Here is a 13744-nt window from a genome sequence, read left to right as displayed (position 1 = left end):
CCATCCCTCTTCATTTATTCCACCCCCATTCAATGCAATATTATTAACTAGCTCTGTATCACTTTGGACCACTGCTGTCTGTGAGCTAACAGCTTGCTCAGAAGAATGGTTTGTGTTTGTGTTAATTTCTGTTTGAGAACTGCTTCAGTGATTTTTCACTATCAAAGACTCTTCTATTCCCACTCCCTTAAATTGTTCTTTAGCCTCTGGTTCATGGAATAGACAGTCGTTGGAATTTTGGTATTGATCTGTGCTAAACCCATCCCCAGGACTGGTATCTTTGAGTGTTATTGGATTTTGTGGGTAAAAGTCTTTGGCTTTTGGATTTAAGTTAGTCCTCTTTTCATTTGTCTTTCTTTCCCCTCTTAGCTGATAAATGTATCAGCTCCAAAGTCTCTTGCAACAATGTCTCATTTGGCTATCTTGTCAGAATGATATGGATACTTAATTTGCTGTTTTAAAGATTTGCTAGCCCCCTTTGATTTTCCACTGCCTAGATCCATTCTGCAAGCTAAAAAACTTTCCAAAAAGGATTTAATCTGTTCCTTGCTTTTCTCCATGCATTTTTGTGTGCCCATGTATTGTGAACCATAATTGTCATGTTTCATGTCTGCTATTATCTGTACAATTTCTCTCTCCATCTCATTTATAGACTTTAGTTCTGTACTTAAGCTGCTTCCCTTGGGATCTTGCTCAACTATCTGTTTCTCCACCACTAAAATTTTAAAGTTTTCTTTTTCCTTTGTACCATCTACCTTTTTGCCCTTTGTGCTTATGTCCTCATGTTTCCTCTCTGGGATACCCTCCAAAATTCATCTCTTTTTTACTAGATAATTCTATAGCCTGGCATCATGTGGTATAATGATTATTCCTCACTACAACTCTGAATAATGGGGTTTTGCTCCAGAAGCTATTGCTCCCATGGATTTCAGGACTGTGGTCTCCTGTTCTCTAAGTCTGAAGTGAGAGCAAAACTGCTTGCTATTAGAGTCTTGTCTCCCATAGTTTTTGTTATTATATACTTTTCCCTGATAATATGCATTTTGACCTTTCCCATCTATCTTATTTTGGTCCTGTTCATAGTGATATTTCATTGGGCAGTTTCTTACTATGTGTCCTTGACGAGAACACAAAAAGCAAGTCCTGGTATCTCTTTGCATCCTCTGTTGATTTTGGGGAGTCTGTCTATACTGTGTGGTTTGCCTGTTAAATGTCTTAATTGTAGCCAGGTTCTTAATCTCCTCTAATTCTTTCTGCCTTAAAATTTCAGAGGTTTCTTGGAGCTTTTTTTTTCCTTTTCTACTTTCTTATCATGAAGATAGGTGGCAATGTCTCCAAGTTCATTAAGTGAGATGGTGTCAAACTTAGGGCAATAGTTCCTGAAGAAATCCCTCAAGTGCTTATCACAGCCCTTGAGAAATTGTCTCCTCACATGTGCCTCTGATTCTTTTGAATCAGGGTTAAAGCCTAATAGTCCCTCAGTTTTCAATAAGGTGATCAATAAATGTGCTTGGGTGTTCATTTTTTTTCTTGGGATAATCTGTCAAATTTTTCCCATGTGTTGGGTCTTTCTGACAATTGCTTCATTCCCTGCAATAGATCCTCATGGCATTTTCTTAGATAAGTCAGTGATCTTAGATTAGAAAAATCCAGATCTTCAAAAACTTCTGGCCAGCTCGTGAGTGAGGAATCTTTTCTAGTTTGCTCAATAAAGTTTTTATGTTCCTTGGGTGTAAAAAGTTCAGATAAAAGAATTTCAGCATCCTCAAAATATAGTTCATAGAGGTGAAATGCTCTCTTTAGTTCTTTAATTGCAAGACGAGGTTCTAATAAAAATTTGGGCATGCATTTACATAAAGACTCTAAATCATGGATGGTGAATGACTTATGAACCTTTGCATGTAAGATGCCAGAATTATCAGTGACCTTAGCTACATCATGCAAAGGCATACTCTTTTGAGCCTTTGATGCATTTGCAAGATTGTTGGCAGATGCATTATTAATTGGTACTTTGTAGTTTTGTGCCTGTATGTTATTGGCAAGGTTATTTCCCCCTACTTCCCCTAATGGTTTCCCAGTATTAGTATTAGTAACTACATCGTCCTTATTAGTCTAGCCATGTCCCCAATCTCCTCGTCGGTTCCCTTCCCCATGCCTTGTTTTCTCTGCATGTAATCCTGGCACATCTCAGTTATAATAGGGATCTGACCAAGCAATTCCTCTAATATATTATCAATGACTAAAGCATGTACAGTTTTCTTTTGGAAGTTCAGGTTGGCACCAGCTTTGATATTCTTTAAGATGTTAGTCACTGCCATGAACACAAAATAGACTTGAGGTATGATTTACCAAAGGTAATTGACATCTAGATAATTCATTGGTAACTGTGTCCATCCCATAGTCATATTGGTTAATGTCCCCAGAACAGTGTCTATCATCCCTGCCACTGTATTATAAATGATATAGTAGCCCCAATAAATGGCAATTATCCCTAGCACAGCAAACCATAGTATTAGTTGTAACATATTTCCCCATTAGATCTTTTCTAGGTTCCAACTGCCAGGAGTTAACAGTTAGAAAAATGGTTGTTATCCCTAACAAGTTTTGCTTTGAGACAAGATCTAAGATGGCTAGATCCTATCACTGACAGCCCTAGTACAGCCTCCCTTTTACAATAGCCTCTCTTCCTCAGTTTTCCAACTGACCAGAGTGGCAGTTGGTAACTGACTTGTACTTCCTCCCCCACCAGGAATCAAGATGTTTTTTTTTTATTCTGTGTGGAAACTGCTAGGCAGAGTCAGTGACAAAGGCTGCTAGCCTCCAGAGATGTAATTGACAACAACTTCTCAACTGACAGTTGATGGCAGTTGGTGACAGTCACTAAAGCTTTTTTTTTAATACATGTGGTTCTTTTAAATCTAGGGTGCCATCTGTATTAAAAAAATAAGACTTTCAGTATTGAGAGGGGGAAAGAGAGGAGAATCCCCCTTTCTCAAAGCAGGGTTCAGGGGAGACAGGCTGATGTAATATGAGAGGAGAGGGGGTTTGAGGATTTTCCCCCTTCTGGCTTCCCTCCTTAGCTAAAGATGCTCTCCTGATTCACTCTTGTCCCTCTTGACCCCCCTCCACTACTCAAGAACAAAGGGTTTCACCTTGATCTGTTCACTCACACTCAGCTTGGGGAATAGATAAGTTTTAAATGTCAACTCAATCAGGTAATGCAAAAGGAATAACAGTGCAGAGAAGAATGGGAAAAGTAAAGTGGGGAAAGGGGGTCCCTGTCTCCATCTAAACCCTTTCCCCTCCCTCCTCAAGTCTGGGGAGAACTCAGGCCTTGGCAGCCTGAGCCCCCTGAAAGAAAGTCAGGTTGACTCACCCCTGGGCAACAGGAGCTGAGGTCAAGTCTGCTCAGGTTTCTCTTCAGAAGTCCCTTCAATTGGGAAGTGTTGGAAGGAAGGATTTCCATCCAGTCACCAGCAGGAAAAGTGGGTGACCCTCAAGAGAAAGTCTTTATCTACCTCTCCCAAATGAGGGCCTCACTGCTCTCTCCTCCAGCCAGAGTCTTCCCCTCCTCAAGATTCCAAAGTCCTGGGCCCCTCCCCCCTAGTAGTAGTCTCTCAGTAACTGAGGATGACAATTGTCTTTGTGCGTTTTTGTGCACAAAGACACTTGTGCATGAAGATTTAAGTGGAAAAGTCGATGCACAGAGACAGTCCCACTCTCTCGGCGTTGGAAGCCTGGGTCCAGTGGCCTGAAAAGTCATTATACCTGGAGACCTTCTCAGCTGCATTGGATGGCTTTGTTGTCCTTTATGCTCCAACACACCCTAAGCACTCCACAGTGCCTTGCTATATCGCCATCTCAGCCGTTGAACCTTCTTGTTGGTCTTCTGCCTGTTCTGCCAAAGCAGTCTTCACATGCTGGGTGAGCAAAGCCCTGGTTCACCAGAGGTCGATGACCCGATGGCTACCTTCACAAGGTTTAGCTGGACTGTCGAAGCCGTTGCCCGGGGTGTGGCCGCTGCCACATGCTAGCAGCTACTAGGAGCCACAAGTGAGAGCTGGGTGTCAGGTGAGGGTCAGAGGCTAGAGAGCTGCCCTAGGAGGGCACGACAAGCCCTCCATACCACAGATATTACTCCTCCCTGAGCACCCCATACCCTCCCCCCTAGAGGTGATCAATTTCACATACTCTTCAGCTTGGCACTTTTTCTCTAGTGCCAGCCTCTGTCACACTACCTTCCTTCCTCCCACTGTGTGTTGTCTCCCCATTGAAATTGTAAGCTCCTCTGGATGCAGAGATTATCTACAGTTTTATCACTTGTCTTTCCAGCACTTAGTAAAGTGCTTGACACGTAGTAGGTACTTAATAAATATTAATTAGATTAGATCAGACAGATTGAACTAGGTGACTTCCAATAGGTTTGTCATTATGAAAGAAAATTAGTGTCTGTAAGTCATTTCAATGTACTGACTTTACAGTCAGAAGAAATAAGCTAAAATCCTACCTTTGATGGTTTCAATCTCCATGACTTTCGACAAGTCACCTAACATACTTGGGCCTCAGTTTCTTCATCTGTAAAATAAGGAGTAGGATGAAGTAGTCTCTAAAAACCTTTCTAGCTTGGAAGGGTTTTTTTTTCCCTAGGATAATTAAATATTCACTGTGCAAGACATAAGTGTATAAGAAATAGACTCTACCCTAAAGGAACTAGTCTGTCATATAAGGAAAATGGAAGATACCTTAAGAGAACAAATATAGACTTTGCTTCCTTCAAGGAAATGGAGATCAACAAGGTGTTCACAAAGCCATACTAATGTTGGGTGAGTGGGAGTATTAGGGGAAATCTTTTTTTAAGAGGAGGTACTTTGTGGGATGAAAAGTGAGCCAAGAAGGCATTTGGGCAAAGTTAATAAAATAGCATTGCTGCAAAGAGATGTTTCTCATCCTTTTATAGACTTTCATCTTTGAAACTTCACAATGTTTATTCACTTCAGTTCTGCTGTAAATAGAATGGAGGCCAAGTCAGAAAAGGGATATGGGTGGGACAATGCTGGGAATGCTGGATTTCAAATATAAGTTTTATCAAAGTTGCATGTATGAAGTAGGACCCAACTGAGGCAAGATCTGAACTCAAATCTTTTTGACTCCAGACCTAGTGCTCTATCCATTATACCATTCTAACCATTATGCTCATTCCTCTGGAATACCTTTAGCTTAATCCCTAAGTGTTGAGTTATTTGCATTGCAATAAAATATAATTCAAAGCAGAAGTCCTTAGTACTATGACCTAGGACTAGACTGTATATCAGATTAGAAGTGCACTATCTTAAATAAAGCACAGAGAGCAAGGTTGGCTTTTGGGATATACTTAAAATCTTAAGGCAAAGCTAAGCCAGGAATTCTGAGTCTTTTTCTTCAAAAAAATTGGTACCTGTTATTCCTCATGTCTGTTCCCTTTACCTAGGAATCTGTTCTTTCTTCCCTCCAATATCCCTGGTTCTTTCTCAGTCTTTCATTGTCTTCTTACCTGACTCTTTACATTAGGTGTGTATCATGGTCTATGTTTATGTTTTTATTTATATATGGTTCCTACATTGATTTAGGAGCAATCAGTATGAACAAGTAAATACATTCTTCCTTCAATTAGTTGTTTTTCCTAGACCTCTGAATAGCTTATTCTGTCTGTATTCTATTTCTCTTTTGATCTTCAGACAACCCCTCACAAATTGGAAGTGTTTCCGTCACAGTGAAGGTCTTGGATGTGAATGACAATGCTCCTGAGTTTCCCCGATTCTATGAAGCCTTTGTATGTGAAAATGCCAAAGCGGGGCAGGTGAGTAGACCCACATGAGTGAGACCTTTGAATGAATGAATGAATGAATGAATGAATAAATGAATAGTACTCATTAAACGCTTACAATGTGTCAAGCACTATTCCAAATGCTGGAAAGTGAATTGTCTTTTTCATTGATGATTGCTCCCCAGTGCAGAAAATGGGTGTGTAGCTCAGGAAACCATCTCTTAAAGAGTTCTTATTACAATAAATCAGTCATACATTAAGCTTCAACATTTCCCTACAAGTTATTCTTCTAAAATATGTATAAAGATCAGTCTTTCAAAGCTCTGAATGTATTCTTCCATAGGCACAGTGTTATAAATTGTGGTTAGGTTCCCAAAGTAGCACACAAAAGACCATTTAACCAATAGAGCTGCTGAACTAAATAATATTAGCTTAAGTTCTTGGACCTGGGAAATAGGGTTGTAGGGAGTATATGATAACAGGAGGAAGGGAAGTAGAAGAAAATAGTTTCCTCCTCTTTTCTTCAGCATTCTGGTTACAAAAGATTAACATAAATGGTTTATCTGATATCTTTTTCTCTTAATGTATGAAAACCTTCTTCATCTTCCAATGATATTTTCACTCAGATTTTCCCTGGGTACTCGATTCTCTCATGCTGATTAAAATATACAACATGGCACCCTACCCTCTCTATACTTACTAATTGCCATATACTCCAAAATTATTCTCTTACATTCCAAAAAAAAATAAAAAAGAAAGAAAAATGTCATTCTCTCAATGCTGATCTCAAACTGAGCTAAAAGAACAATAGTTAAATTGCTTCCTATTGAGAGATGAAGGGAGAAAGGAAATATGCATTTATTCACCTACTCTATACCAAGAACTGTGATTAGCACTTCACAAATATTGTCTCGTTTGCTCCTCACAACAACCCTGGGAGATAATTATCCCCATTTTTGCAGTTGAGGAGACTGAGGATAAGTGATTTGCTGGCATAATATATCTAGAAAATATCTAAGGCAGGTCTATCTGACTCTAAGCCCAATGCTCTACTATGTAACCTAACTATCTCAAATGGCAGATCCCTCATGAACCTCTCCAGAGTTGCATTTCTTGACCTTTTAAGGAATCCTGGCCAATCTCTCCCTGAGTATATGCCTGAGAAGTTACCAAACCTCCATTTGAAGATGTGGGGAGGGGGGAACCCACTATCTCTAGAGCAAGAGTCCATAATTTTTTTTGTGTCATAGACTCCTTTGGCAGATGGTAAAACCTATAGACCCCTTTTGGAGGAGTGTTTTGATTATATAAAATAAAATACATAGGTTCAACAAGGAAATCAATTATAATGAAATAAAGAAATAATTTTCCCTTATAAGTTCACATATCCACTTATAATTTTCCCTCAGACTCATTTGGGGGTCCATGAACCCCAAGTTAAGAACTTCTGCCCAGAGACAACTTATTCCACTTCTGTATTGCTCAAATTGGTTTTAAATTTACCCTTATACCAAGTCTAAATCTGTATCTCTTCAATATCAATAATTATTCCTAGTTCTTGCCTCTAAGGCCAAAGAGAAAGTGTGATGGCCCTTCAAAGATTAGAAGATATCTAACATTACTTCCTTTAGCATCAGGCAGAATTGCATAAAATATAATCTCAATGATGACAAGCCTTTTCTGCTTAGAAATCTGATCCCAAGGACAATACCCCTGAACTATACATGCTTTCACAATTTCTTCCCATACTCCATATCTGAACCAATGGATTCTCTCAAAGCTCTTCATTTCTTCAACATGATTCCAAATGCAGCCTGTGTGGCTATGGTAGTGTGGTCTCTATTTGCGTAACATAGAATAATGGAATGGGGTAGAAAGGAAGGGAAGGAGAGACAATAGGATAAAATGGAATAAAATCACATGGGCTGGGATCACATAGAGTTGGATGGAATAGAATGGAATTAAATAGGATGGAGTGAAATGGGATAGAATGGAATACGATGAAATGGAATGGGGTGGGATGGAATGAAACAGGAATAGCTGCCTGTATTTTTTATGTCAGGCTCATTTGTAAATTGGGGACTATCTATACCAGTCATTCTTGAATAGAAACTGTGATTGTCTTTACCTATCCCTTGTGCTTTCTATTCTGATATGCATAGATTCCACTTTTTCTAAACATCACTGTATAATATCTCCATATCCAAAGCCTTTAAAACATCTTCATGAATCCACTAGGCAATAACCACACACTTTTCTGATCTGTATATATACATAAGATAGAATAACTTTTCTGTAACAGAAAAAATAATCTTTATATTTTTATTCACCCTTATTTCACAAACTTGTTCAATTTGATGGCTTATATAATGCATTGAAAAAATAATTGAGAAAAGGCTGAATACAATTCCAATTCCTTGCCTGTGAATTGTTAAACTGAACATTTGCTTGAATTGTTGAAGTTCCATTCACAAAAACTCCAAATATGAGAATTGGAAGGGACTTCAGTGGTCATAAAATCCAATCCATGTTCAAGAAAAAAAGAATTTTCCTAGAAACACAGAATGGACAGAGAATGAAAAGAGGAGAGGTTTGCTCTTTGTATAAGGACACAATGTCCATGGCTGCAATTCTACTGAGTAAACTTCATGCAAAACCTTTTAATTTGCTGACACTTCCATGGCTCTGTCATTCTTGGGGAAACTTGTGGGTTTTTTTGGTGTCAGAGAGCTGTTGTTATCTGGTTGGTTCATTGTTTTCTTGGCTTAGCAAGGCACTTGTTGGATAGCAAGAACTCTGGGTTTTCATGAGCTGTGGGAGTTTTTCAATTGGCTATAGCTACTTCACCCTGTTTCCTTTATGTCCTTCCATAGCTGATTCAGACCGTGAGCGCAATAGACCAGGATGACCCACAAGATGGTCAGCACTTCTACTACAGCTTGGCTCCTGAGGCAGCTAACAACCCCAACTTCACTCTAAGGGACAATCAAGGTAATGAGAGTAGCCACAGACCGTTAGTTATGGCAATGCTCATTTTGAGAGTTGGGCTGGTGATGCTTTCCATTACAATGGTATTTTTAGTAACACCAAATGATACCTGCTGCTTAGGGAGGACTTGAAGGTCATGCAGTTCTGCCCACTTTTCTCTAAAGCATGTTTCTCAGCTACATATGTCCCAGCAGCTCCAGCTTCCCTCCGGTAGACCTGCTGCAGGTTTGTACATCTGAAGCTAAAGGAGAATTTCTATTAATTCATACAGATTTGCTCAAAGGTAGGAGAAAAGCCCATTGAGCTAGTATAGGGGAGAGAATCTGACTTTTTTTTTAAACAACTAGTGCCTTTTTAAGTTTATCCACAGGGTGTCAGGGATGAAGCACTTTCCCTTCTGGCTCCAAAGATTCTTTTTCATTTCCCTGACTGGTTGTGATTCTTCTTTACTGCTATGCCAATGTGCCGAAAGAGTTTAGAGAAAGTGGGAGAAAATGAGCTAGAAAGGGGAATCAGAAAAGACAGAAAGTAGCATCTGTATACAAGCACCAACAAAGGAGGGGAAGTAATAAACATATCTTGAAAAAAAAGAACAGAGATAGTTAAGGATAAAGATACAACCATAACAATGCTCTATCAGTACTCTTAATTAGATAGAGCACCAGATATGAAGTCAGGGAGACTTGAGTTCAAATACAGCCTCAAAATGTGTTGCTGTTGTTGTTGTTGTTGTTGTTAATGTTATTATAGGACTGGACTTGATGATCTCTAAGGCCTTTTCCTGCTCAAAAATTCTACACATCTACTATTCTTTCAACCATACAAATATTCTCTACTGTTCATAATTATGATACTTAAAAATAGGAATGTATGTGTGCATGCATGTTGTTTTTCTTCAGTTATTTTGATTTTGTCCAATTCTTCATGACATTATTTGATGGTTTCTTGGCAAAGATACTGGAATAGTTTGCTTTTTCCTTCTAGAGCTCATTTTAAAGATGAGTAAACTAAGGCAAAAAGGTTGAAATTACTTACCCAGGGTCTCACAGCTAGTAAGTATCTGAGGTTATATTTGAAGTCATCCTGACTCCAAGTCCGGCACTCTATTCACTATGAAACCTTCATACTAGTGAAAAAAAAAAAGTAAAACATATTATAGTATTTTGATGGTAGCAGAATAGCTTTGCCTTTTCTATCATCTCAACTTCCAAATGCAACCAGAATAGGAAGCACATATAGCAGAACCAAGTGCCATGGGAGTAAGATGTAACTTGGAACAAAGCAAGGGAAGAGGTAAGACTACATTATGGATGTAAAGGGGCCATGAGTTGGGATCACCAAAGGTACAAGGCTAGTGGGCTAGAAATCAATAGAGGAAGTTTATACCTCTAAATTTCAGGATCCTCTCAGGCAAATCTAGTTTCCTTACCTAATTATGGCTGAATCTAAAGAGACCAACTGTTAAACTAGTTTAAAAATTAGGGGAATTTAAAGCCTTGTTCCACTAAATAGAGATCCTTTTCAATATGAAATCCAATACTTAACATGAGGAAACAAAACTTTATTCAGCATGATACACTATAAAGTAACCTGCTTTGGAGTCAGAGAACCTAGGTTCAAATTCCACTTTGGAGCCTACTATCTGTATAGCCTTGGACAAATCATTTAATATATCTGGGCCTCTATTTCTCATCTACAGAATAAGGGAATTGGACAAAATGGTCTCTAAGGTACCTTCTACTTCTAAATCTATGATTCTATAAATAGCAAAGCCTATCAGTTTGTGTTCACTTCTTTAATGCAATCAACATTTCCTTCATATCATTGATGCTTTAGGGAGTATACTTGTAATGTCATTGGTATAGAGAATTATAAGGTGAAGAAATTCCCTTTGTCAAATCAGGTTAGTATGTTCTAAATGTGTAGTCTTAGAGAGTTACCTAAAACACTAAGGTGAAGTGACTTGTCCATGGTCTCACAGCCAGTATATGTCACAAGTAGAATTTTATCCCAGGCCTACAGCTCTCTATCCAGTGATCCATGAAACCTCTCTAGAATTCTTTTTATAAAAATATCTTAAGAAAAAAAAAACACGTAGTAATGAGTAATGAATACTCATAATAAGAGAGACTTTAATATTGGTCTCGAACATCCCCCCTTAATGTTTTTAGATCTAATTCAACAACAACAACAACAAAATCTTATTAAATACCTATTGGGAAAACTTGGGGCTAGGAACTTGACCTTTTTGGTTGGATGGTGTGGGGAGATACACAAATGAGATAAAATAGGATCTTGCCCTCCTGGAGCTCATATAGTTCAGCTAACAGGTAGATTCTCATTTATCATTCTTTTGCTTAGTTCTCTTCAAATTCACTGTAATCTCCTTTGCTACAAAGGCTGTCTCACAGAAGCAAATCTCTAAAAAAATCAAAACTACTTATTTTAGCTTTTCCCATTTTGTGTTCCAAAATCGGTTTGATAATTCTATATGAAAGTCAACCAAAACCTCAGTCTGTAATAGCTATATTCTATGACCTCTGATATTTTGTTGGGCAGAAGTTATCTGTGTTTTCCATTTATCTACTTTACAGGGAACCCTACTTGCGAAAATAGCCCTCTACCCCTGAGGAGTAGGTTTTGGAAAGAAAATCATAGGAAAGAATAAAAGAACTATTGATTTGTAGGATATCATATCACATCCTATCAGATTGCCTGTGGAGTGATTGTGCTTTTTTTCTCCCCACACTGACATTTGGTACAATACCCGTATAGAGAAAAAATGTTGCAAAATATTGGGTCCAAGATTTCTTAAGAGTTACTTTGGGTCAATTTCAAGTATCCATTTTTGGAGCCAACACCAATACATGTGAAGGGCCACTAGGACAGGCTAGCTAGGAAAAGAAAGGATTCATCCCTTGGAGTAGTATTTAAAGCAGTGGTCAGCATATTTTCAGCAGAAAGAATAAACATGTAACATTTTCTCATGCCAGTTTTATCTACAAATATACTTTACAGTTCATTCCTTAGGAAAAGATCTGAGACATCCAAATCCACACTATGTTTGTGAAGACATCCCACTTAGACAATGCAGGTCTCTGGATCAAATCACTACCCTACACAACAAATTTCAGTGGCTCCTTGTTATCTCTAGGATTAAATGGAAGCTTCTCTCTTTTACTTTTAAAGCCTTGTACAACTTGGCTACAGCAATTAGGTGGCACAATAGACTGAGCACTGGGCCTAGAGTCATGAAGACAAGTCTTCCTGAGTTCAAATATGGCTTCAAACACTTACTAGCTTTGCAACTCTGGGCAATCATTTAACCCTGTATTTTACAGCTGAGGATACTATGAAAGGCTTCATGCAGGAGGTAGTATCTGAACACTTGTAGATGAAAATAGTCCAATGCTCCATCAGATCTATGATCTCAACAAGGTAGATATTCCCTCTAATAATGTAGATGACAACCCATGAGTTCTGACCTAGTTTGTGTGATAGTCACAAAGGTCTTCAGACAAAATTACCATGTTTCAAGCATTCTAATATTTCAAGTCTATCAAGGAAGCTGTCCTTTGCTTTCACTCACTGACCTGTCCATTCCCATCATCTGTTTTTTGGATGGCATCCTCTACGTAACTTCTGATGTAAATTTCTCATTTATAATGTATTTTATCCTTTTCACAACCATGGCGGCCTTTGGAGTAATATTTAAATTTAGGTTTCAAACTCAGTTTCTATTAACTTATACCTGTATGATGTCTTGATATTGAATAACTATGAATATAGTGTTCAAGAGATGATTCTTTATCTCAGAGAGGTAAGATCATTAAGAGAATTATAAAATTTCCCCAAAACAACCCAGCCTGTTTTCCTCTTCTTGTTCAATTCTGGAATATTGACCTTTTCAGTGTTTATGATACAGATATATATGTGTATTTTGTATGTGTACATATATGTGTATATATAATTTACATATATATTTACATACTGACAGAGGAGTTCTAAAGACTATACATCCAGTTGCAAACCTTAGTCTAGACCAGGAGACAGTAAACTCTAGCACAGAAATACAGATAAAAGATAAACAGAGATCAGAGAAATGGATAGATGCATAGATGAATGAATAGGCAAATAAATAACTAAATGAATCAAAATGATAGTAGATTTTGTTATACTGACTAGATACTTGGATTTTTATGTGTCATCATTAACATGCTCTAATGCATTTCTCAAGTTCTTCCTCTTCTCAAATATATTTTTTCTTTTTTTGTAAAAATGGACCTTTTCTATAGTTTAGACACATTTGAAGAATATTGGGAATGCCAAAAAACAATCATTATAGAACATCATAATGTATATAGTTCAAGCTTATGCTGGAGGAAATTTGATGAACTTAAGCTAAAATAATGTAGTTTTAAGCAAATGATAATAATAGCTAACTTTTATCTAGGATTTGAACATTTGTGATTTAACATTCTTTGTGTATTTCTACACTTATTTCATTCGAGTCCCACATCCACCCTAGAAGGGAGATAAATCTTTTGTTTTTATATCACTTATAGTTCCCACTCTATTTCTTCCCCAGCCTTTGCTGAAATCACAATGATATTTTTACAAGAGATTTTTTAAAAGAGGAAGAAAAAGCAAATGTATCAAAACTAATAAACACATAGAAATTTCTGATATTGTGTAGTGTACCACAATTGTTATCCCCATTTTACAAATGAGGCAATTGAAGACACATAGCTAGTGATATCCAAGGTGAGATTTAAGAACTCAGATCATTTCTGACTTCAGGATCTTTCTACTACACCAAAGATTCTTAACCTGAATTCCATGAACTTGAGAAGTTTTATATGTTTTCATAATTATATTTAAATATAATTGATTCTCTTTGTAATCCTATATACTTTATGTTAGAAAATTCTTGAGAGAGAGACAGCAAAAGAG

At 37.7% G+C, this 13744-nt stretch overlaps 1 protein-coding gene across 2 annotated transcripts in view; it reads left to right on the top strand.

Moving 5' to 3' along the window:
- The window catches only part of CDH20 (cadherin 20), a 289887-nt gene that overhangs the window by 260995 nt on the left and 15148 nt on the right, over positions 1-13744 (top strand). For both annotated transcript variants that reach the window (XM_056824252.1, XM_056824253.1), the window contains 2 exons: positions 5715-5836; positions 8677-8794. In XM_056824252.1, the coding sequence (XP_056680230.1) occupies positions 5715-5836; positions 8677-8794 (240 nt within the window). The remainder of the gene's footprint in view (positions 1-5714; positions 5837-8676; positions 8795-13744) is intronic.

This window comes from Monodelphis domestica, chromosome 3, assembly GCF_027887165.1.
Source record: "Monodelphis domestica isolate mMonDom1 chromosome 3, mMonDom1.pri, whole genome shotgun sequence".
Lineage (NCBI taxonomy): Eukaryota > Metazoa > Chordata > Mammalia > Didelphimorphia > Didelphidae > Monodelphis > Monodelphis domestica.
This window is presented reverse-complemented; position numbering and strand designations above follow the sequence as displayed.